General features: G+C 50.1%; 3 protein-coding genes and 2 pseudogenes across 3 annotated transcripts; 1 reads left to right on the top strand and 4 right to left on the bottom strand.

Moving 5' to 3' along the window:
* Window positions 1–4348: 4348 nt before the first annotated feature.
* LOC100905708 (photoreceptor-specific nuclear receptor-like) lies at window positions 4349–5144 on the bottom strand. Its single transcript, XM_029113243.1, has 3 exons — window positions 4943–5144; window positions 4720–4869; window positions 4349–4599 (listed from the first exon to the last, which is right to left on the bottom strand). The coding sequence occupies exons 1-3, from the start codon at window positions 5142–5144 to the stop codon at window positions 4349–4351; spliced, it is 603 nt and encodes a 200-aa protein (XP_028969076.1).
* A 9541-nt stretch (window positions 5145–14685) lies between these two features.
* LOC100905266 (coatomer subunit epsilon-like) lies at window positions 14686–15740 on the bottom strand (annotated as a pseudogene).
* Window positions 15741–16044: 304 nt separating this feature from the next.
* On the bottom strand, window positions 16045–17481 carry LOC108865207 (uncharacterized). Its single transcript, XM_018642013.1, has 2 exons — window positions 17420–17481; window positions 16045–17107 (listed from the first exon to the last, which is right to left on the bottom strand). The coding sequence occupies exons 1-2, from the start codon at window positions 17479–17481 to the stop codon at window positions 16045–16047; spliced, it is 1125 nt and encodes a 374-aa protein (XP_018497529.1).
* Window positions 17482–18532: 1051 nt separating this feature from the next.
* Window positions 18533–19434, top strand: LOC100905122 (mediator of RNA polymerase II transcription subunit 21-like; annotated as a pseudogene).
* Window positions 19435–20287: 853 nt separating this feature from the next.
* On the bottom strand, window positions 20288–21537 carry LOC100904981 (coatomer subunit epsilon-like; the record flags this gene model as incomplete). The annotated part of the gene is made up of 5 exons (XM_003739243.1): window positions 20288–20404; window positions 20488–20603; window positions 20702–20877; window positions 21006–21103; window positions 21157–21537. Coding segments are annotated over 5 exons (888 nt in total), but the record flags the coding sequence as incomplete, so codon positions are not given.
* Between the last annotated feature and the right edge of the window lie 308 nt (window positions 21538–21845).

The raw sequence follows: 21845 nt of genomic DNA, 5'->3' as shown, positions 1-21845 counted from the left end.
ATGATGACTCGCGAGATCCTTTGGTCGTCGAATAAAGGATACTCAGCAATAAAGTCTACAATGACAATCTATCAGTGATGACGACACTCACGATCCCGATAATTCTGTTTCTTGTGATGCGCTACGCAAACAGACTGTTGACAAGCTCAGAATCGGCCCTTGCTTTGGGTCGCGAGGAGCCCACTGATCGCGTCTTCATGTCGACTAGCGGAACCCGTTGCGCTCCGCTGCAACGTCTGTTTCTGAGAATCTGAAGCACATGACGAAAACCTGGTTTTCCGATGTCCTCAGAGAGACTGGTATCAGGTGTCGATCCTTCCCTTCCGACTTTGACCCGAGATAGAGCGCTTGCTGCATTGCTGCTTCGAAACAAGCGACATCCTCGATGCGGACTGCAATTGAAAAACCTCTTTTCCGCAGCAGGCAGATTATCATCTCCCATCGAGTTCCGACCATTATCCACCGCTCGCGACACTCCCTCCGTCGACGGCCGACGCATCTTTAACGCGTGTCCATGTCCTATCAGCAGACCCGATTAGAGGGGGGAGCAGCGCTACTTTCTATGCCGGGCCCAGTTCCTGCCTCAGGGTCCCTGGAGGGGCCCCAGTTCAGCGTGTCATGGGACTTTTCCGCCTATATCCTACAACAGCCGTCGGCGCGGCCTTCGGCCGCGTGCGTCGGCTGAAGGCCTGACATATGCATATGGGGCAAGCCTCGTTTTTGAAATTCAATGACATACATATATGTAGGCGGCCACCGTCGCTGCTTTCATCTATGTCATCGAATTCCAGAAGAGAGGCTCAGACACATATACTCTGGAAAATGAATTCAAGTTTTGTAAATGTGCCGATGTTGATTCGATCATAAGTATTGAACTTTCCGATCCTCACAAATCTCCTGTTCTCCACAATATAATATCGTGTTGCCATTTCAACCCCTGTCTAAAGGCGAGCTAAAAGATATTTGCCGTGAGCTGGTGCATCTACTCATTCTGGCGCTGGCGCGTTAGCTGATCTCTGTCGCTCGACTTGAAAAGAAGCATGGCTACTCATCCTTCTCGATGCTTTCGGTGCTCTTTGACCGGTCCCGAATGGATTCGAGCTCTCTCGCGTGAGGGCAGAACGTATGAAATACGGATTCCCAATTCTCATATTGCTGGATCTTCAGGTATACACAGGAGTCTCCATGTGAAAGACTTTGGCGTTTCATGCCAAGTCAACTGCTGGGAATGTCATCGAAACATTATGTCGAGATCATAGCACTGCTTCGTTGCTTTGGATGAATGCGCATGATGTAACGCAAGTGGGGGTATTCGAGATGTTGTCATGCGAAAATGCGTTTGGTGTTCGGAAATACAAATGAGGTTGGCGGTTAATAAAGCTTCTCTCAAGCATCTCTCTTTCGAGGACAAGACATTATTTGTTTCATTGCTTATTAGGACTTGTTTCACTAATAGAAAGGAAGAATTGATCAAGTCGAATAACCATCATCCGAATGACGTCATCCGAAGCATTTCAGTCTAGGCGGATATTCATGAAGAAGTTTCCTTTCTTTCGGCATTTACTCCGTAAACGACTAATAAAACCTCGAAAGAAGGCCAACTTGCACACCGCGGTATCATCCCGCATCCGATGAGCCTGTTTGGAAGCGGAATTAAGGGAGGGAAAGCGTCGAAAAGTCGCGAACGGACGGACGGACACAGCGCTTTTACTATATATATAATAATAATAAATAATAATATATAGGGGGATAGGGGGATAGGGGGATTTCTCCCCTGTGGTACCTGAGCCCGCATTTATTGGCTCCGTATCGAGAATAATGATCCCCGGAATACCAACTCAGCGACGCGAGACGATCACGTAGGGGAGCTCTCGTCTGAATTCCCCCCAGGCCGGAAATTTCTCTCAAAGGCTCTGCCAATCAGCGATGCTATCCCTATTATGAGGAGCAGATCGCACGCATGACATTCCGCAGGTGCTTATCACACTCAAGTCCTTCCCGCTCATGTTTGGATCCGCAAACGAGTGCAGGGTTACCTACGCACATCCTGGAGCTTCAACTCACGCGGTGCATCTTACGAGATATTGCTCGACGAGATCAGAATTCACACCCAATCGGTGTAGAGTGAGCGACGATCTCTTTCGGAAATATACGATTTCGGAAATGGATCCCAGCACCACGATCCAGATGAGAATGATTTGTTTTTGAATCCTCCGAGTCCGTGTCCGACAAGGGTGATATGAAGATATGAGTCATTCCTGGGCACAAGACAATGGGGCCATCGTGATTCCGACCTTTCGACGCCGACAACTCGATGTCGAGACGATTCGATGTGGGACGACTCGATGCAGGACGAGTCGATGCCATGACGGCTCGATGCCGGACATCTCAACGCTCGAGTAGATCCCTCTCTAGTCTCTTTATCCATTTTCCTATTTTTTCTTGATCGAAGGCAGGTAGGTCGGGGAGTGGTGCAAGGCCTTCGAGCAGAGCTGAGAGGGCTCCTACAGTCGAAGGTTGTTGAACATTCTGCGGTCCGTCTCCTTCCATGGCTTGGGTTCCGTTTCCTGCTGCTACAAAATGTAACGTGTGATAGGCGAGATAACGAAGGTTGGCAATGAATGTTACTTTATCCCTGCGGAGGCTAGCGTTTTATACTTTCAAGGCGGCGCTCGAGTCGCCTCAATACTACCGAAAAGTTTATCGGGTAGCCCGGTTCGTAAATAAATTGGAGGGATGGCTCATAGTAGAGTAAATGACGAGGGAGATAAATCGGAAGAGCTTCTGCACTTGAATGAATCGTCCTCTATTCCTGTATAGCACAAACGAAGGTGAAGTCTTGATAAATTGGCGGAGCTCTGGAAATTTAAGCGTGTGTGTGCCGGAGTCTCACTTGAATCCCGGATACCCGGTCGACCTCGGCGTCGGAGTGTTGGACATCGGGCTATCTTGGCATCGGAATAACCGGCAACGAACTATCTTGGCGTCGAGATGACCAGCATCTGACTGTTTCAACATCGAAATGTGCAGCATCGAACCGTCTCGGCATCTAATAGTCGGCATCGAATCGTCGGCATCGGGTTTGGCGGCATCGAGTTGTCTTGGACCGGACTGGCTGCCTGCGTTTTCCTCAGGAATTTTCAACGGGCAGCAGGATCGAGCTCACGCCACCTCCCCTCACTTGAAGCATCCCGCGGCATTTCACGAAGTGATTTCCACTTCCACGGAAAAGCACTTTGCGCATAGATTCCGCTTGCAACGTACGCATTTGAGGAACGAGATCCCACGGCAAGCATCGCCGAAACAAATTTCGGTGACCGGGGACAACGTCTGCGCGAAACTCAGGGAGGGTATCTTCGACATATCGAAGCACGTTGAGACACCAAAGAGAATTCCCGACGATATTCTGCTGTCAGGGTCGACTCAATATCCGCCAACCATCTAGCTTCGTCCGTTCCCGCACGATCTGACTCGAGACGGAGTCCCCCTACCCACGTCGCGACGGTCCAACAGCCTCCATTCCTGGTAGAATCCTGAGCTATGGGGGCGAGACGTACGGATTGATGATTTGGCCTGGCAATGGGAAATCGAACGGTCGTCGCACACAAGTGTTTGGTTCCCCTGATCGAACCAGAAGGAGGGAGATCTCCAACGAGGAATTCTGAATTGAGTGAATTAAAATGGATAGGAAGGCAATGTTTCCGAAACCACACGGTCAGCACGAGCGTGCTCGGATAGCTCCGCTCAGATGAAACATTTCCAACCAACACGTCTAAGTCAATTTTATTTGCAATCGCGTTTCTTTTTATGACGTCCTTTCGTAGTGAATGGCTCTATACAAGGGAAAGCATTGAGGTCATCACAGCGAAAACTTTGGCAACTCTTCGAAAGCCGTGAATCACTGAGTGAGAGTACCTAGAAGCTCGAAAGGTTTCTGATAGGACACGACTCATAACGCGCGAAATCGACCATTCAACTTCCGCTATAAATCCCTCCATGAAGAAAAATGACTAAACATCGAAGATGTCGCCGCATACCTACTCATCAGAGATCGTAATGGCTGTGACGGAGTGGCTGTCGCAAAAAGTGTTCTCAAGAAATTCGTTGAATCCATTCCTGCTTCATTCCTACGATTAACGCTACATTCGTCTTCGTCGACTACTCTCAACAGAACAGACCCTACCACTATACAATTTTTCTGCGCGTTGACGGCGACGATCCCACTGGCAGCTGATCTGCGCAGTGGTATATATTCATATAAGTGTGTATCTGGAAATTAGTACGATAATAATCATCGCTCTCGCTGCTATGAGATCTAGATCAGGGTGCAGCCCCGTCAATTGATTAATCAGGTGTCGACCTGCATTGTGTACATTTCTCCGAGAATCTTCTCTACCCGAATGTTGCCGATGGTGCCTTTGAAAAAAAGTTTCTCGATGAAGACGTTCGAGATCGATCGTAGAATCGGAAGTAACAGCAGAAGACGTCCAAAGCGTGTTGGTTGCCTCGGATATCGTTCCCTGACATAGTCGCCAAGCACGCATTGAGCTCGATCTTGAAGCATTTCAACCGGGTGGGTATCGCACAAGCCCATTGTCTCTGCAAATACGGAAAGGAGGCTTGAATTCCGACTCAGGGCTCGGAAAAAGTTTCGGGACGACTATTCGCTTGACGAAAATTTCCAGGGGCCATCGGCACCTCGACGGAAGTCGCTCTTACCAGGTTTGAAAAGAACAATGGCCTTTAAGCAACTGCATTCAGTGTCGTCAGGCGAGAGCTGACGCAAGCGACGCATAACGTCCTGAACGTAATGGATTTCGATTGGATTGAGTTCGTCGTGATGTACGGCGGCGGGACTAACCGCGTCCCGTTCAGGCGAAACCCGTCGGTGATTTGGGCGAGGAAGGTCTCGATGATTTAGCGGGCAGCGAAGAGATTAGATCAACGCCCGGTGACCAATGCGACATGTATAGCAGAAAGAGATCCCTCCATGATTCTTCCAACAGACACACTTGATCTCCGCGAGAAAGAGTTTGGAACGTTGGAAGACATTTCACCCAACGTATTACCATGAACAGGAGTCGTGCTGTGATTTCCTGAGTCGTTGCTCCGACCAACGGTGCGACAGCTATAGGGGGAGCCATTATAGGTCCGCTAGGACGGACTTCTGTCGAAGTCGAACCGCTTTCAGATGCCGACGAAGACACCGTGAGTAACGGTAAAGTGCAATTCGACGGTGGACGTTCGGACGTATCTTCCGTCGACGGTGAACGCGGTCGAGCGAATCCTGTCAGACCTGGGAAGACAGAAGGTAGGGTTTGGGGAGGTCTTAAAACGAGGGAGGAGAATCTCAGAGTTGAACGGTATTGTGAGTCTGAGCTCCGATGGATGAGCCGCAGCTCCAGATCCCGAGAGGGGACACGACGAGCCAGGGTCTTGGAGAGCCCGTGGAGAAGTCGCACAGCAGGGGCGGCCCTAAGGGGGGCAAGTCGACATGTTCCCATTGCAAGCCAGAGCCTGTGCTACCGCTTTTTGTGTAATCTGGGCGTCGAAAGCAGCGATCGTCTCGTCCTTCCATAGAATTGCCTTGTTCTTGGATTTCGGGTCTACGTCCAGCGCGAGGAATAGCGGTGACATCACTTTAGCAGCTTTCCCACGAACCATTCCCACGAATCTTTGCAACTCGATGATTGTTTTCGGTTGCGGAAATGATCGTATAACGTCGACTCTGCTCGCCAGAGGGGCGATTCCTTGACTCGAGACTCGGTGCCCGAGGAAATCCACGGCTGGTAGACCGAATTTGCACTTTTCTGCATTGACGACGAAACCATGGTTCTCGAGGAGGAGTCTCAAGTCTTTAAGATGCTGCGCCTTGCCTTTGGATACGACGAGGACATCGTCGAGATAAACGAATAGAAACGGGAGATCGACGAAAACTGAATCCATGAGACGTTGGAACGTTTGAGCGCTGCTCCTGAGGCCGAAAGGCATCTGTGTGTGCTCCCAGAGACCGAAAGGGCGGATCATGGCGGTTTCAGGAATGTCCTCCGGCGCCATCGGAATTTGATGGTACCCTTTTACCAGGTCGATCTTCGAGAATATATTGTAGCCATGCAAGTTCCCTGCGAAATCGTGGATATGGGGCAGTGGGTATCGATCGGGTTCGGTAACCGCATTAACTTGCCGGAAGTCACCGCATGGTCTTTTGGAGCCATCCGCTTTCGGAACAACATGAAGGGGGCTGGACCACGGGCTACAAGATCTCCTGATGATCCCGAGTCCCGAGTTTATCGAGCGACCTGAACTCTTCCCTGACCTCTCGAAGCACTTCAGGAGCCAGTCGACGTGCTTTTGCATGTTTGGGAGGTCCTTTCGTGACGACGAAGTGCTGAACTCTGTGTTAGACGGCGGCGTCGAAACGAGGTTTTAGAACAGACGGAAATTCGAGCAGGAGCGCCTCAAACCCGTTGCTGGCCTTCGTGAGGATGCCGACGATGTCTCGCGAAGTAGAGCTTCGGAGCGGGATGGATACCAGCGATGTATTTTCGATGAGTCTACGACCACGGAGGTCGATCATGAGTCCCGCGTTCCGAAGGAAATCAGACCCTAAGATAGCGTGTTTGACGTCTGCAATCTGCAACGATAAATTTCCAGGTGAAAACGAAGCGTCCTCCGAGGTTGAGCTTGAATTCTTTCGTACCGTAGGTTTTTATCGGACTATGATTTGCCGCTACGAGGCTATGTAAGCTGGGGGTGAGACGTTCCCCTGCTGTTGGCGGTATAATGCTGACCTGTGCTCCTGAGTCCACGAGGAGGTGTATTTTGGAGGAAGTACAGAATACGAAGAAGAGCTCGCCCTTGTCACCGGTGCCGGCCGCGCAAGCGATTACTGGCGGCCGGCGTAAGCGTTTCCCGAAGTGGGGGGCGCTACTTTACCGTTCCAGGAGCAGGGCATTAGGCAGCTCCGAGACCGTTCACCGAACTTGGCGTGGAATCGGCAGATCTCTCGCTTGCGTTGATCGGTATTGTCCCCCCTTTTCCTCAACTGGGCGGCCTGCCGGACAGCATCTACCTCGACATCTTCCTCATCGATTACGGCGAATGTCGCTGCTGCTTGCCGTTGGGCGTAGATCTTGTCTGCTAGCTTCGCTAATTCACGGAGCTCAAGACCGTCGCAGGCGGCTACCTGGTCGCGAACATGAGCAGGTAGCTTCTGAAGGAAGTGATAAAGGAACAGAGGGTTCTTTGTGGCGTTCGTATCTGGCCGGTGCAACCCTAGACATCCTGTCAAGCAGCCTGGATGGCGTGTCGTCTCCCATGGTGAGATTGACAAGGCTTGCAAGCCGCTGATATCTTGCGACTCAAAATGAGTCTAGAACCCTCGCCTTGAAGGCTCCGTATCTTGAGCCTTGCGCAGGGAGGTCGTCGAAAAAATCAGCAATCCTTTCTTGGGCGTCCTGGTCCAGGGCAGTCAGCGCATACTCGAACTTGGTTTGATCTTCGGTTATATTCCGTAGGCTGAACTGTGCTTCTATTGTGTGGAATCACATGGTTGCTTCTGCCAGAACAAGGTGTTGGCAGAGGCTTGGTCTCAGGCTATAAAAGGAGCTCTTGGTCGATGAATAAAAGAAATCTGTAGTCATCCGTAGAAAACGAAGCTAGTTGTTCCTTCCTTCGGCTCCTCACTGAACTCTGTCTTACATAACAACAGGTTATGGGCCCAGACTCCCAGACCCTCAGTGTTGAAGCAAGGAAAGACTTCTCTCGGATTGGACTTTCGACGGTGTCTTGTAACCACAGCTAGAATACTTGGCAAGAATCAGACGGAAATCAATCAAGATCGACAATAAGCTCCATGTGACGAAGTTTGATGGTCAGCATGATTTTCAAGTGTGGAAAGTACAAGTACAAGCCTATCTTGAGGCTAACGGATGGTTTGATACAATCGACAGTACTAGTGTCGTTTGCTCCACGCCAATCAAAAGCGATTCTCCAGACAAGGATGCCGCTACCGTTGCTGCTAATGCTAAGGAGGATGCCAAAACAAGAGCGGTGATTTTGAGCGCTCTCGAGACGAAGGTTGTCAGGGCGGTCATGAGGTTGAAAAGCGCTAAAGAAATGTGGGAGAGGCTCTCGACACTCTATGAATCGATGTCGAACTTATCTGTAACCTTGCTGCTCCAAGAATTCCACGCGTACAAGGTGGCTGAGCGAATGGAGATGGCTACTCATATAGCAAATGTTTGGGCAAGGACATTGACGAGGTAGACATAATAGCAAAGCTATTGCAGCTTCCTAGGTGCTACCGCCATCTAGTCGCCGCTTGGGATAATCTTGATGAGAGCAAACAAACTCGGGAAAATTTGATCCCGCGTCTTCTAAAGGAAGAGAAAATGGAATTCGGTCTAGAGAGTTCGGTGTCTCCCGGGTCGTCTCCTGGTCTAGATAAAGACTCAGTTGCTCTGGTGGCAAGCGTTCCTGATTCTAGAACGAAGCGCAAGTTCTCGGGAAAATGCTTCGTTCGCGGGAAAGAGGGTCACAAGCGAGCACAATGTTTCAAGCTCCGGAAGGAAAAGAAGAAAACTGCTCCGCGCAATGGTGCGTACTCAGCTTCAGTGAGCAAAGAAAGTCAGGACGTGGATTTCTTGTTGAGCGCTGCCTGCGAGTCTGCTGAGCTACGTGATTCTCGGTTGGCGGACACAGGAGCGGCTAAGCACATGACTTTTCGTCGAGACTGGTTCGACGAGTACACGCTCCTGAAGAACCAACAACAGATCTACTCGGCGAGTGGTCATGTGATTTATGGAATCGGCACTGGTTCTGTTGTCTTCGAAAGTGTGGTCAATGGCAAACGTTATACTGCGAAGCTCACGATTGTACTTCATGTGCCTGCCGTGAAACAGAATCTGATCTCTGCGGGCATGTTGACCGTCAAAGGGTTTGAAGCCAACTTCAGTAGTACGGGCATGACTCTCATTCGCGATGGTGTTGTTGTAGCTACTGGCGACCGTACAGGTCGAAGACTCTATCGAATGACGCTCCGAGTTCTGACAGGATCAGACAGTCAGTCGGGGTTAAAGGTACCCGATTCGCAGCCGATAAACGAACGGCTTGGTCAGGCGAATTTTCAAACCATTGCGCAGGCTATTCGACATGATTCGATATCCGGGGTTGAGGTGAAAGGAAAGTTGGAGTCGTCAAAGATAAGTCGTCTCTGTGAAGCGTGTGGGCTTGGCAAGCAAGCTCGCTTGCCGATTTCGCAGTGCGACGACCGAGCAAAGAGTTGTGGAGATCTCATCCATTTCGATATATGCGGACCAGTGAGGATCGAGTCGCCAGGTGGATGCAAATGGTTGTCGGTTTTCGTGGACGACTGTAGCGGGTTTCTCTTCGTATACCCTCTGCGGGAAAAGGGCGATATTCTCGCCTCGATGCAATCCGTTCTTGTCGAGGCAGCAGCTTGTGATCACAGAGTGAAAGTAGTTCGGAGCGACAATGCCATGGAGTTCAAATCATCCAAGATGAAGGACCTCTTGAACAGGCACTCAGTGAAGCAGCAGTTTACGACTCCGTACGTGCCGGCTGAGAATGGTCGCGTTGAACGTTGAAGGACAGCATCGGACTGTGATGGAGTCCGCCCGAGCTATGATGGAAGCCGCGAAACTTCCAAAAATGTAGTGGGCAGAAGCCGCAAGAGCTGCTGGGTATATCCGTAATTTGGTTCTCTGAAGCGACTGGAGTGGAAAACGCCGTATGAACTGTGGCATGGACACAATCCGTCAGTTTCTCATCTCCGCATCTGGGAGAGTACCTGCTATGTTTTCGTTGAGGATCATTCAGTTGTGTTGCCATACCTTCGACAGCAGGCCTCTCCTTACCAAACGTCGAGACGCTACATAACCCACCCCGGATCCAGGAATGCTTGCACGCGGTGTCCCGGGAGTATGCCCCAGAACTCCTAGAAGAGTGAGAAAGAAGAATGAGACCTTCGTCCGCCTCCTCAAGTCCCAGTATACAGTCAAGGAGAGTGCGCTGTAATTCGTCTGATGGTCCAAGAAGTGTATAACTGGAACGAGGAAGGTTCACTTCAAAAAGCGTTTCTAAACGCGATTGCATAAGTGTGCGGAAGAAAAGGGGTCGAGCCCCCTCTTGGGCGTCACGCTCTAGATATCGAGCGCTTCTTCAAGGAGAAGTGATACTGTGACTGCGGATGATATCGAAGTCCTTTTTTCCGATCGAACCGGATTTCCTTGAAGCAGAACTCCGGTCCCCACGATGGCGTGAGGAATCCGCGGGGAGTCATCCCGACCATTAGCGGTATCAGCGGCGATCGGCGATCTGCCTTGTCACGAATGCCGCGGAATTTCGGCCAGCCACGTCAGATACACATCCCTACTCGATACGCTTGAGCTATACCTTGAAGAAGAGAAACATGATCGGAAGGTGTGGCTCCTAAGCGTTTTCTTCAAAAAGTTCTGCACGACAAGCCCGAAAACGAAAATACTCTGATGGCCGGAGTTTTACTCTGATGGCCGGAGTTTTACTCTGATGGCCGGAGTTCAGAGATGGTCGGCCAGAAACGGCTTGAAACTCAATGCTAACAAGTGTAGCTTCGTAATATTCGGTGACCGGCCTGCCAGCTCTCTTCCACCGGTCAGAATTCATTCCGAGCCTGGCCATGATGTCTGTTCTTGTCCCTCAGTCAAGCGGGTCTGCGAGACCAAATGCCTCGGGATTGTGATCGACGAAAAGCTATCCTGGAAGCCCCAGATCGCCCTACTCCTCAATAAACTTAGGCGTGCTGTTGCTTGCATCGCGAGCTCGGGAGAGCCTCATCGAGGAAGGTCGTGCTCGGAGCATACAGAGGACTTTTCGAGTCTCATCTGCGTTATGGAATTCTTGCATACGGCTCCGCGTTCAGAACCGTTCTCGGCCCAATCGAGAGGATTCAGAACCGCTGCATCCGAATCATCGCTGGGAAGTCTGGAAACGAGCCGATAGATGAACTATATGATCAGTTGGGAATTATGTCGTTCCGTAAACTGTACCTGTCTGTGCTCTTGACGTACCTACACATACAACAACCTCAGACAGCAAACATGCTGGAAGATGAGAACACGGTCAATCACCAACACGCCACCAGAGGCGTGCAGTCAAAACTCGTCCGCCTGCCTGCCTTCCGGCTCGAGAGAACTAGGCGAACCTATAAATGGCAGTACCTCACAGTATATAACTCTCTCCCTGAAAATCTCAGGAACTGGTATCTTTTCCGAATCTCAGAAAGGAAGAGAAATATTAGACGTTTCCTGAGCTCTATTACCATTGATAAAATAAATGCCCTGCTCCCTTGAATCAATTCATAGAATGAAAGTTTCTCCCCCGGAACCCCATCCCCCCGAACGCAAACATGTCTCCTCCCGATACCACGGACAGGGTTCGCCCTCGTGGAACTGATGTATTGTTAAATTGATGTACGACACGAAACATTGTCTAAATAAAGAGGGATGTTGTTAAAAAAAAATCATAATTAGCCCTGGAGACGTAGGGACTTGGGATCAGAGGACTATTGACAGGGAGCGACAGAGCACGCCGCAGACTTCAGCTCGTTTGAGTGATGTCAAGGAGCAGCGAATCTTGAGGCTGCGAGTGGATCGAATACCCCATTCAGTCCGGGCTTTGTTTCAAACACCATGTCTTCGGAGAGCCGCGTTGTTGGTCGGGCTCAATCGGATGGCACCAAAGAGTCTAACCGCACTCAAACACACTTTGGTCTGATAAATTATCATTCTCTACAGAATTATCTATCATTAAGTAGATGCGGTCGTCTCAAAGGTGGTACCAGATCTCGATGCCCACATATGCGGGATTGTTAGAAGCTGTTGCGGGAAACACGATCAATGGCCCTTGCGAAGCAATCGAGAGCGAATAGGCGCGCTTGGAAAACGGCATTCGAAAGCGCGAATGATCGGTGGCGAAGCGCGGTAGGGATTGCCAGTTGACGATTTATAGATTCATCAATTGTATGTACATCCTAGATGTCTCCGGGCCCGGAATCGGCGTTCGACGATTCATGGCGTTCGATATTCATATTTTCCCTCGGGAGGTCAGTCGGATGTTGCCAGTCCAATCCGTCGCTTGTGACGCGGAGGTCTTCCACGAGCACAGCTTTATTGGTCCACCTCCGAGCCGAGTTCGGGATCCCTTCTAATAAGCTGGCACAACAGCAGTCGACAAGCGGCAAAACGATTCACCTCTGTCCTCGGGGTTCTGAAGCAGAGTTAGGGAAATCGAGTTCATCGTGCCCATCATAACAGATCACGAAAGGCGGGCCATTCCGCCAGACTACGGCGCTGTAAGAGGGAGCCGTCAAAAAAAAGCAAAGAAAACAATCCATGCAGAGAATATGGTATGAGCTTTCTCTATGCTGCAGTTTGTCGGACAGAGGGAGGCTCGGAAAATCGGAAGGATTGGAAACTCAATTCTGAGTTGCACATCGATCAGTGCCGTGGCGGAAACGTCTGCTGAGCCCGCTCAAGACTTGGACCGCCGGACTGACTGAATGATGTCCGTTGAACTCATCCGGAAAACCGAGGAAAAATCGGAGGGTAAGATACCCACCAAGAAGATGAAGGTTGACGCCTGAAAACGTTCCGCTTGAGAATCGGTCGCCAGTATATCGCCCAAGAAGTCATGGCCTAGGAATCGCGTAACTTTCACTGAAAGCAACCGGTGGCCGCCGTTCTTCGAGAGTTCGCTCGACACCGACGGACACATGAGAAGTTTCTACGAAGTCGGCGGGGCCTGCAATGCAATTCTCCCTCGACTTGCGAAACTCTAGGATCTTCGGGACCAAGAACAATTCTGACTGAGGCTACGAAGTGCGAGGATTCGCAAAATCGCCACGGGGGAACTGCCTGGGTGAAAGCTGAAGTTTCCGAGAAAGAGACATTCTCTTCTTGTTGCAATAGAATGAAGAGAGAACCCAACAGCATGATTTTGATCCTTCCGAGCTCTCCTCAATTACTCCATCCATATGAAGGACTCAGAGGGCCCATGCTGATGGGACATTGACGTGAAAACGTCTTTAAAATCACTCGAGTGACCAGACGAATAAACTTCGTCCTTCATGCAAGCAAATCTTGTAACACTATGCGGCGGTAGAACTCCGGTGAAACGCGACACACCTCGTACGGCAGGGGGTCAAAATAATGGAAGTTTACGGGAGCTTTGTCGACTGGATTTCGGAGTGGAACCTCAAGGGCTAGCTGAGTCTCCCGCACCGATTCTTGCATACCCCCGAAAAGCTCAGGAAACTCGTATGAATAGACGATCTGAAGAGCAGAGATGGAATGTTTCGAGTCAGCGCCGTGTTTTTCGGGTCAATCAGAGCGTAATCTGCCGAGTGTGTGAGCCCCCTCCATGGAAGTCGTCGACAGGGGTAGAAGGATTAGGAATAAGGATAGAGGTCAGCTCCCAGGATGCATCTTCCGCCCTTTCCCTTCCATGTCCGCACTATCGCTCACTTCTAACATATTCTATCGACGAAAAGATCGGTTGGTGAAGTCGAGTGCGGAGATGGTCGTTGTTGACGATTTTTAGACGATCGCTTACCGACTCCTGCAGATTTCAGATTCGTAAATTCCATGGGCTTCTCTAATTGATACCTGACACGAAGGAGGAAATATCATAGGAGAGAGATCGTATTGGTATTGACCGTTGAAGAAGCGTATCGAACTATCGATTTCTTTGTTCTATCTGAGGGTTGTTCTCCGAAGAGTATATTCGAGACGTTTTCACGAAGAAAGTAGTGTCCACGACACTACTTGCCCGTTTTTTTTAATTGAAGCTTCTCTCAAGCGACAAGGCACGAATGCCAAGTAAACAAAGAAAATATCTGGATAGGCTCGAACTCGCTCTGAGGAGCTTCTGCAGAATGATCTGATCAAATCAGCAATTATGTATTCGCTTATGAATATTCCGTCTTCCAAAAGCAGATCCGTGACCTCATCTTCCGTATCGGGCCCGACTTCTTAACTCTGCTTGCCTCCACTTCGCACTCAATGCCGTCCATCAGAAGCTTCGCAATACATAGTGACCTGGAGCTTGGTCAGAATACACGAGATGCTCCTGACGACGGGCATGGACAGATGTTTGGAGGTTCAAGTTCCATGAACATGATTCTCAAGTCGCCAGAATGGCGTCTTGGAGAAAACGAAAAGATCTCACACGAAGGCTCTATTCGTGAATCGTCCTGGAGGATGCTAGGACTTCCAGGCTATCCACGGGGGCATCTGACCGGTCCGCGCCAACGGATGTGCTCGAAGATATTATCGACCGTCATCGGAAATACAATCGACTGGTATAAGGGAGAGTGGCCCACGGCTCAAACTCACCGCTGAAAAAACCCTGCCCGACCTGCTGCAGAGGCGCTTTCCAGGTGAGCCTCTTCTTGTTCTATCTATGGATATCGGGAAATCGCGCTTCCGTGATCCATGATCCACCATGGATGACGGAAGATTTCGGCTGACACGCTGGAATCTCGATGATCAAGAATCTCCTACCGAGTCGGAATCCGAAGGGATCTATTTGTCTCCTCATAGCATCGTTCGAATTTTCCCCTGGAGTCGATTTGTCCGTGATGCCCCGAGACTCTGTAAATTCATCGGATTCGGAGGGCAACCGTCATCAGAGCCGGTGTGGGCCTTTCCTCTTACCTTGAGCGATTAGAACACTAGCGAGACCAACGGACAAAAGTGGAGTTTTGGTATTCTTCTCTACCATTTCCGTGAATACGTAAAATGCCTTCTCGAGTTTATCGCCGCCTAAAGCTAAATACAGCCAGCCCGAGCACAACTGGGTCAGTGATGCATCTTCGTCCTTCGCCACCATTCTCTAGTAGAGATAAAATTGGATCAGGATGTACGAAGTGAGCTCTCATTCTCTCCGCGAAGCTCTGCGATGCCAGCCACGGAAACAAGTATTTTCAGCATAAAAGCGAAAGATTGTGTAGCTTCTCACCTCTCCATTTCATTCGTGGCTAGATCCAGTCGATCAGAGTGAATGTGGCATCGGAGCGAAAGCGCCATCGCCTCCAAGATGTTACAGTTATACAAGACCTGTGTAGTGGATATTCTGTCATTCTCGAGGAAAATCCAGCTGATCATCTACCAATAGCCTCGGAAAACCACGAGAAGTTCAAACCGGAGGCAGCTCCTCTCGCTGTCAGCCTCTCAAACCTTCAGGGCGCTATCGATGTCGTTTTCATGGAGGTATATTGTCACCGCTACGAGAGGCAGCGTTGTATTCCCGGGCGAGAAGGATCCTAGCTGTTTCTCCAACTTCCGTAAAACATCTTGACGCGCGTTCGCTTCAGCGCACGAGTATTCTGCGAGGAACCGAAGGCTCTTGACTTCATCCGGACCGGAATAACTGGAAAAGCCATCTATCAGGAAGATATTCAAACGAACACGCTCCTCCTGATGGAGACGAAACGGTGCACGCAGAGAATTATTCGAGGTGTATCCGATTCCACCAGGCCAGCTGTCTGCTTCTTACTCACCTGTCGAGCTCCCCGATGACGAGATCGTATTTCTTCAGTGCGATATACGAGCGATAAAGGAAGACGTCCAGGTATTCCTTCTGCTCGACGCTGTCCGGTGTCATTCTCTGAGCTTCATTTATGCATGACTGGTAATTACCAATGTAAAAAGAGAAACATCGAACAACGGATCGGCGGGCATGGTGATTTTCAGGCTCTTAACGGATCGTCAATGTGAAGAACGGTACATGACGATTCGGCGCGAGACGATTCGGCGCACAGGATGATTCGGCGATAATCAAGGAGAAAGGAAAACACAGGGATCCCAGGTCAAGTCATCTCACGTAATTTTATCATGTTTCTCACAAGCAAGGAAGGTTCTCAAACCGATAGAGAACTGGTTAGAAGGGAGGATGGTTTCCAGTGAGACTCCCGTGAGGATCAGTTTATCTTATCATGTATTTTTCACAGGGAAGGAAATGATAGATGGGGATTCTAAGATTTTTCTAGTTGTCCATGAGGAAATTGTTTGCGATCCCTCGCAGAAAGGCCACCGGCTCTCGATTCTCGATGGTACGGACCAACTCGAGCAAATTGGCGTCCGCATTCAGATATCTGCGTCTTTTTGGAGCCGGCGCAGATCCTATAATGTATCGCTCGAGCTCGGCGTCTGCCTTGTGCTGCACATGCCGGAGACCATCGATGAACTTCCAGACGGAAGGATGACAGACGCCGAAAGCCTCCTGGAGTTTTCGATGAGCAGCTTCAGCGAAGTTGTTGGTGCGGCTCTCACCGTTGAGAGTCTTTTCATGGACCGACCACACATCGGAGCTGAAGAGCGGATTGTCCCTGATGACTGACCCATCTAGGCGAACGCTGAGTATGCGACCACATACGTAAGCTACGAAGTAGGTGTAGACGGGTTTCAACTCTTCTGGTAAGACTTCCAGAAGAGCCATCATTGATCTGTCAAGGAGATCTTCTCTCACGAAGGCCATCGCCGGAATCATCCGAGACCAGAGCGAGAAATTCGAATCTGCATTGTAGCGTTTCAGGAGATTCAAGGACGATAGCTTTTTCTTCACACTTTTTACCAAATGGAATAAGCAACCGTGAATTTCGGCATTCGGGAAAGCCGCGATGAAAGCGTTGATGACAGCCATCTCGAAATCCATGGTGATCGAAGCTGGGTCCAGCGACGAGAAGGCTCCTATGACGAGACCGATCATGCGGCGGTACGAGTTTTCCGATTTGTTTGGAAGGAGGGCGTAGCAGAGCGGAATTGCATACCCTCCACGGTCAGCCAAAATGACGAAAACCTGCGCGAATTGATCCGGGGCTAAACTAAAAGTCCCGTCCACGTAGAGTATCTGCACATAGCCAACCCAGCTAGACGCTGTTTCTCGGCCGAAAACCAAGATGCGGTCCTCGTCCTCGATGCCCGAATCGCCGAATCGAAGGAGAAATCGTTCTGAGCTCCCTGACTCGCATTCGTACGTAGTGTAGGCGGTGGACGTTCGGACGTATCTTCCGTCGACGGTGATTGCGGTCGAGCGAATCCTGTCAGACCTGGGAAGACAGAAGATAGGGTTTGGGGAGGTCTTCAAAGGAGGGAGGAGAATCTCAGAGTTGAATGGTATTGTGAGTCTGAGCTCCGACCGATGAGCCGCAGCTCCAGACGAGGAGTCGAATTTTCGTCAACAGTAGTACGACGTGGAGCACCCGAATGCGTATCGCTTGGTCACGACGTGCCATGCTTTGTCCGCGGACCAACCCGACACGATCCGCTCTCGGACTTCATGATAGAGATACAAAAGTGATCCAAATCATTTTTAAAGATACATTCGACGCTTTTCCAAGAGAACTCTCACCCCGGCCCACGTAGAGATACCGACCCACAAATCCGTGGCCAGAAGATTCATGTCAAGGCTCAACTCCGACATAGTTTTCAGCTCGAACGAGTACCTGCTCCCAAAGTTGATAAGGGTGCGAAAAGCTCGGCCCATAGCGTCACGTAGGAAGATTGGATAAATTCTATGTTTGAGAATACGTCTGATCGCTACTGTTCCTCTCTCTGGTCTCCAAGCACGAGATCGACACCTGAGAGTTCTCAGAGATTATGATTGGGGCTGTAAATTTATCGCGGAAGAAAATCGCTGAAATCGTGGCGGAATCGCGGTGAAGCTGCGGAGAATCGCGACAAAGATGGAATCTCGAGCACCCCGCTCGGAGGATGAAGCGTCTGTCGATCCGAAACTCGCAGCATGGGACATAGGTGCCTTCAGCTTGTCTCAGCACGGGGACGTTATTCAGGATGTTGGGCAGCTTCCCAAGTCAGGCTGAACTTCAGCATCCAACTTCCTCTCATTTCCGCTGACCGTGCTTACGTGCGGCTCATCCTCCTCGAGAGGTAGGTATATGTGAGTGAAGAAGTAATCCTACGACCAGGAAACTGAGCCCGTATGGTTTTTCGCCCATTTGGCTTTCTACCCAAATGGCAATCCGCTCAAATAGCAATCCGCCCATTTGACTTTTTGCCCAAATGACCTGTACTGTTCCCGGAGTATTCCCTTTCGAGAGCTCCATGTTCTGAAGACAGAAGTCCGAATATTTTCGGCTCTCTCATTCCGAGAATTCTTGAACTGTACTTTCGTGAATGAGAGCTCTGTGCTGTGGATAGAAGTCCGATGATATTCGGGTTTCTCATCTCGATGGTTCTCGGAGTCTTGAAGCCGCGGTCGGCTGACCGCAGCGCAAAGCTGACGAGCTAAGCGCCGTGCAGAGCTGACTACAGCGCCGTCTGCTTTTGGAGAAATGGCAGCCGGCAGGCATCGGCAGGTCTCGAACACGGGATTTGCGCACTTGACAGAAGAATCATTGGCGAGGAATCTCCTCTCGATGACAGCTTGACTCTCCGGTTCTGCTATCGACTGGAAAAACATCCGCGGCCTCCAATTTTCTCTCGGACGGTCCCCGAACTTGCTCTTCTGAGAGATGGCCGACCGCTTGACATAGCTCCAGGACTCCGTCAACCTGATGAGCATTTCCATTCGGGAATTCCGAATACAAGCAGAGTGAGAGAACTTACACTTAAAGACCCTTCGCGACTGTGAATATTTGACCGAGCCTAGTACATCTTTTCGAGAACGAGGCGCTTGGGATCGTCTAAGCCCGAATTCCTGATCACAGCAAGCTGAGAATTTCTGCAACAGTACTGGAATCCTCCAACAACTCGCTCAGCCATCCACGTTCCCAGAGTTCGAAAAAACGGGCAAGCCGACGTCCCAACCACAAAAGGTAAGCCCCTTCAGGATATGGGGGCGTCAAAGCAGAAAACCTGCCTGCCACAACCAGCCTGCCAGAAGTGATATAATCGTCTCGTTCTTCTTCAGATTACGCGCAACTCTTCGCAACCATGATCGCCCGGACTGCCAAAGATATGGACGTTTTGATAGAATCTCTCCCAGGTGAGGAAGCTGCCCCTGAATTGCAGGTGAGTCGAAGAGTTCGGAAAATCATACTTTTGTGTCTCGAATATCGAGACTTCCTGTGCCCGCGTTTGAGTCTAGAATCCCTGAATTTAGAAGAGTTTGAGTCTAGAAATCTGAATCTAGAAAGTTTGAGTCTAGAATCCCTGAATCAGAAAGGCGAGACCTCTTCGATCCCGAAATGTTGTACCCAATCTATTTCAGGCTAACAACCTCCAAAAGCTGGAAATCGAGAATAATGAGTCCGCCAATCGCTTGCAAGAAGTCGTCATGCGAGGGGAATGTCTGCTGGCACAAGTGCAAAAAGCTCTCGCAGAAATCGCTAGTCAGCAGCTCTCCTCGAAGCAGCAGGTATCCGACGAGTCTTCGAGACGGAACAATGCTGCACAGAATCCGGATAACTACTGACTACTGCTGATTACGATAACTGTACATATGAGTTCAAATTTTCGCCCCTGGATTCATCCCTGGGGAATCCCATCGAGATCGTGTGTCACTGTCTCGATGATCCACCGACGGCAACCTAAGCTTTACCTATCCATCCAGCGTTGACCTTGTACATTTCATTTTCGACGATTCAACGTCCTTCCGTTATAAATTGGGTGCTATCCCTCGACTTATTCGATATAGGTCGAAGATGGGACCCGCCCATGAGGAACCCTCAACTCAGAACATTTCTGATCAATACATTGAGACACTGTGGTCAGGGGCGTATGCAGGATTTTTTCTTGAGGGGGCTAGATTGGATCTTGGGTGGAGATAAGACTCCAAGATGGCGTCCTTTCCTATGCTTTACCATTGTGGAGAACAGATCTTGGAGGGGGCTACAGCCCCCTTGGGCCCCCCTAAATACGCCACTGACTGTGGTGCCAATTTCTTCATCTGCATGGGGCGTATAGAAAACAAGAGGTATACCCGAGTCCTCTCTACGGCTACTAGGACGTTTGCTGAAGTCTCTAGAAAATCCGATGAAAGAGTCTAGGGGAGAGACTCACGCGCAGGGCCTCAGAATGCATCTGGACTCATCCATACGTAGGCTCAGGTCAGTCCGATGACGAATCAGGCCTCAGTAGATTCATCGAGCCCAATGAGCTCTACAAGATACCGATGTGTGGCTTCGCTCCTCTTCCACTTCAATGAGGAATATACGGAATATGATCTGTCTAGATCCTCACGGACCAGGGATTCAAGAGTGGAGACGATTCTAAGACTTGAGGCGACATTCATTCAGACGCGCTGAGAAACACACGAAGCGAGATCTTCAATTCGCAAATGACCGACATAATGTTTGGAATAGTTGCTCCTTCAATTGGTGATCGAGGATGAAAGGATGACTCTGATTGGAGTTTTTCAGCTGCGACAGGAGTCTGGTGCAAACCTGCAACAGGAACAGCGATTATACCCCCTCGGAGAAAACTGATACTCAATCCTATGCTCACGAAAGCCGGGAATATTCCTTGCCTCGGAGCTCTTTCCGAGGAACTGAGAAACGACAACTTGATTGATGACCGTCTCGAGATGATTCGGATCCTTCTCCAATGATTCAGCCAGGACAGAGTCAGCTTCTTCGAATTTTCCTGTGGAGTCGATTTGTTCGTGATTCTCCGAGACTCTGTCAATTCATCGGATTCGGAAGGCAACCGTCATCAAAGCCGGTGTGGGTCTTTCCTCTCACCTTGAGCGATTAGAACACTAGCGAGACCAACGGACAAAAGTGGAGTTTTGGTATTCTTCTCTGCCATTTCCGTGAATATGTAAAATGCCTCCTCGAGATTATCGCCGCCTAGAGCTAAATACAGCAAGCCCGAGCACAACTGGGTCAGTGATGCATCTTCGTCCTTCGCCACCATTCTGTAGTAGAGATAAAATTGGATCAGGATGTACGAAGTGAGCTCTCATTCTCTCCGCGAAGCTCAGCGATGACAGCCACGGAAACAAGTATTTTCAGCATAAAAGCGAAAGATTCTAGAGACTCTCACCGCTTCATTTCATTTGTGGCTAAATCCAGTCGATCAGAGTGAACGTAGCATTGGAGCGAAAGCGCCATCGCCTCCAAGATGTCACAGTTATACAAGACCTGTGTAGTGGATATTCAGTCACTCTCGAGGAAAATACCAGCTGATCATCTACCAAAAGACCTCGAAAACCACACTTTTGAACAAATAGGAATAAGCAACCGTGAATTTCGGCATTCGGGAAAGCCGCGATGAAAGCGTTGATGACAGCCATCTCGAAATCCATGGCGATCGAAGCTGGGTTCAGCGACGGGAAGGCTCCCATGACGAGATCGATCATGCGGCGGTACGAGTTTTCCGATTTGTTTGGAAGGAGGGCGTAGCAGAGCGGAATTGCATACCCTCCACGGTCAGCCAAAATGACGAAAACCTGCGCGAATTGATCCGGGGCTAAACTGAAAGTCCCGTCCTCGAAGAGTCTCTGCACATAGCCAACCCAGCTAGACGCTGTTTCTCGGCTGAAAACCAAGATGGGGTCCTCCGATGCCCGAATCGCCTAGGAGGAATTGTTCTTAGCTCCCTGACTCGCATTCGTACGTAGTGTAGGCCTCGGGCAAGACTATTGAGGCTCGGTCATTTGGACACGCTGGCGCTTGAGAATTTCGGCCTCGCAGCCCTTCGATTCTCCTCTTTATAGATTCGTGTTTCGGGAGGCATCCCTGACCTGCGACTGTTAAACCCGCCGTGAAATTATTGAGCAGCTGGGCGGGAGCTTCTTGCGTTGTGAGTGCACGACGCCTGAGTCCGGAGTTACTCGCAACCACCTCTACAAAGGCTGCATCAGCTGCATCACTGTGCCCCCCG

This window comes from Galendromus occidentalis, unplaced genomic scaffold (assembly GCF_000255335.2).
Source record: "Galendromus occidentalis unplaced genomic scaffold, Mocc_1.1 scf7180000076452, whole genome shotgun sequence".
Taxonomy (NCBI): domain Eukaryota; kingdom Metazoa; phylum Arthropoda; class Arachnida; order Mesostigmata; family Phytoseiidae; genus Galendromus; species Galendromus occidentalis.
This window is presented reverse-complemented; position numbering and strand designations above follow the sequence as displayed.

Coding starts and splice junctions, on each gene's coding strand:
- LOC108865207 (XM_018642013.1), bottom strand. CDS start 17,481: ATGTCGGAGTTGAGCCTTGACATGAATCTTCTGGCCACGGATTTGTGG. Junction 17,108..17,419: donor TTGTGGGTCGGTATCTCTAC/GTGGGCCGGGGT, acceptor CTGTCTTCCCAG/GTCTGACAGGATTCGCTCGA.
- LOC100905708 (XM_029113243.1), bottom strand. CDS start 5,144: ATGGCTCCCCCTATAGCTGTCGCACCGTTGGTCGGAGCAACGACTCAG. Junction 4,870..4,942: donor GCATTGGTCACCGGGCGTTG/ATCTAATCTCTT, acceptor TTTCGCCTGAAC/GGGACGCGGTTAGTCCCGCC. Junction 4,600..4,719: donor CATTGTTCTTTTCAAACCTG/GTAAGAGCGACT, acceptor CCGTATTTGCAG/AGACAATGGGCTTGTGCGAT.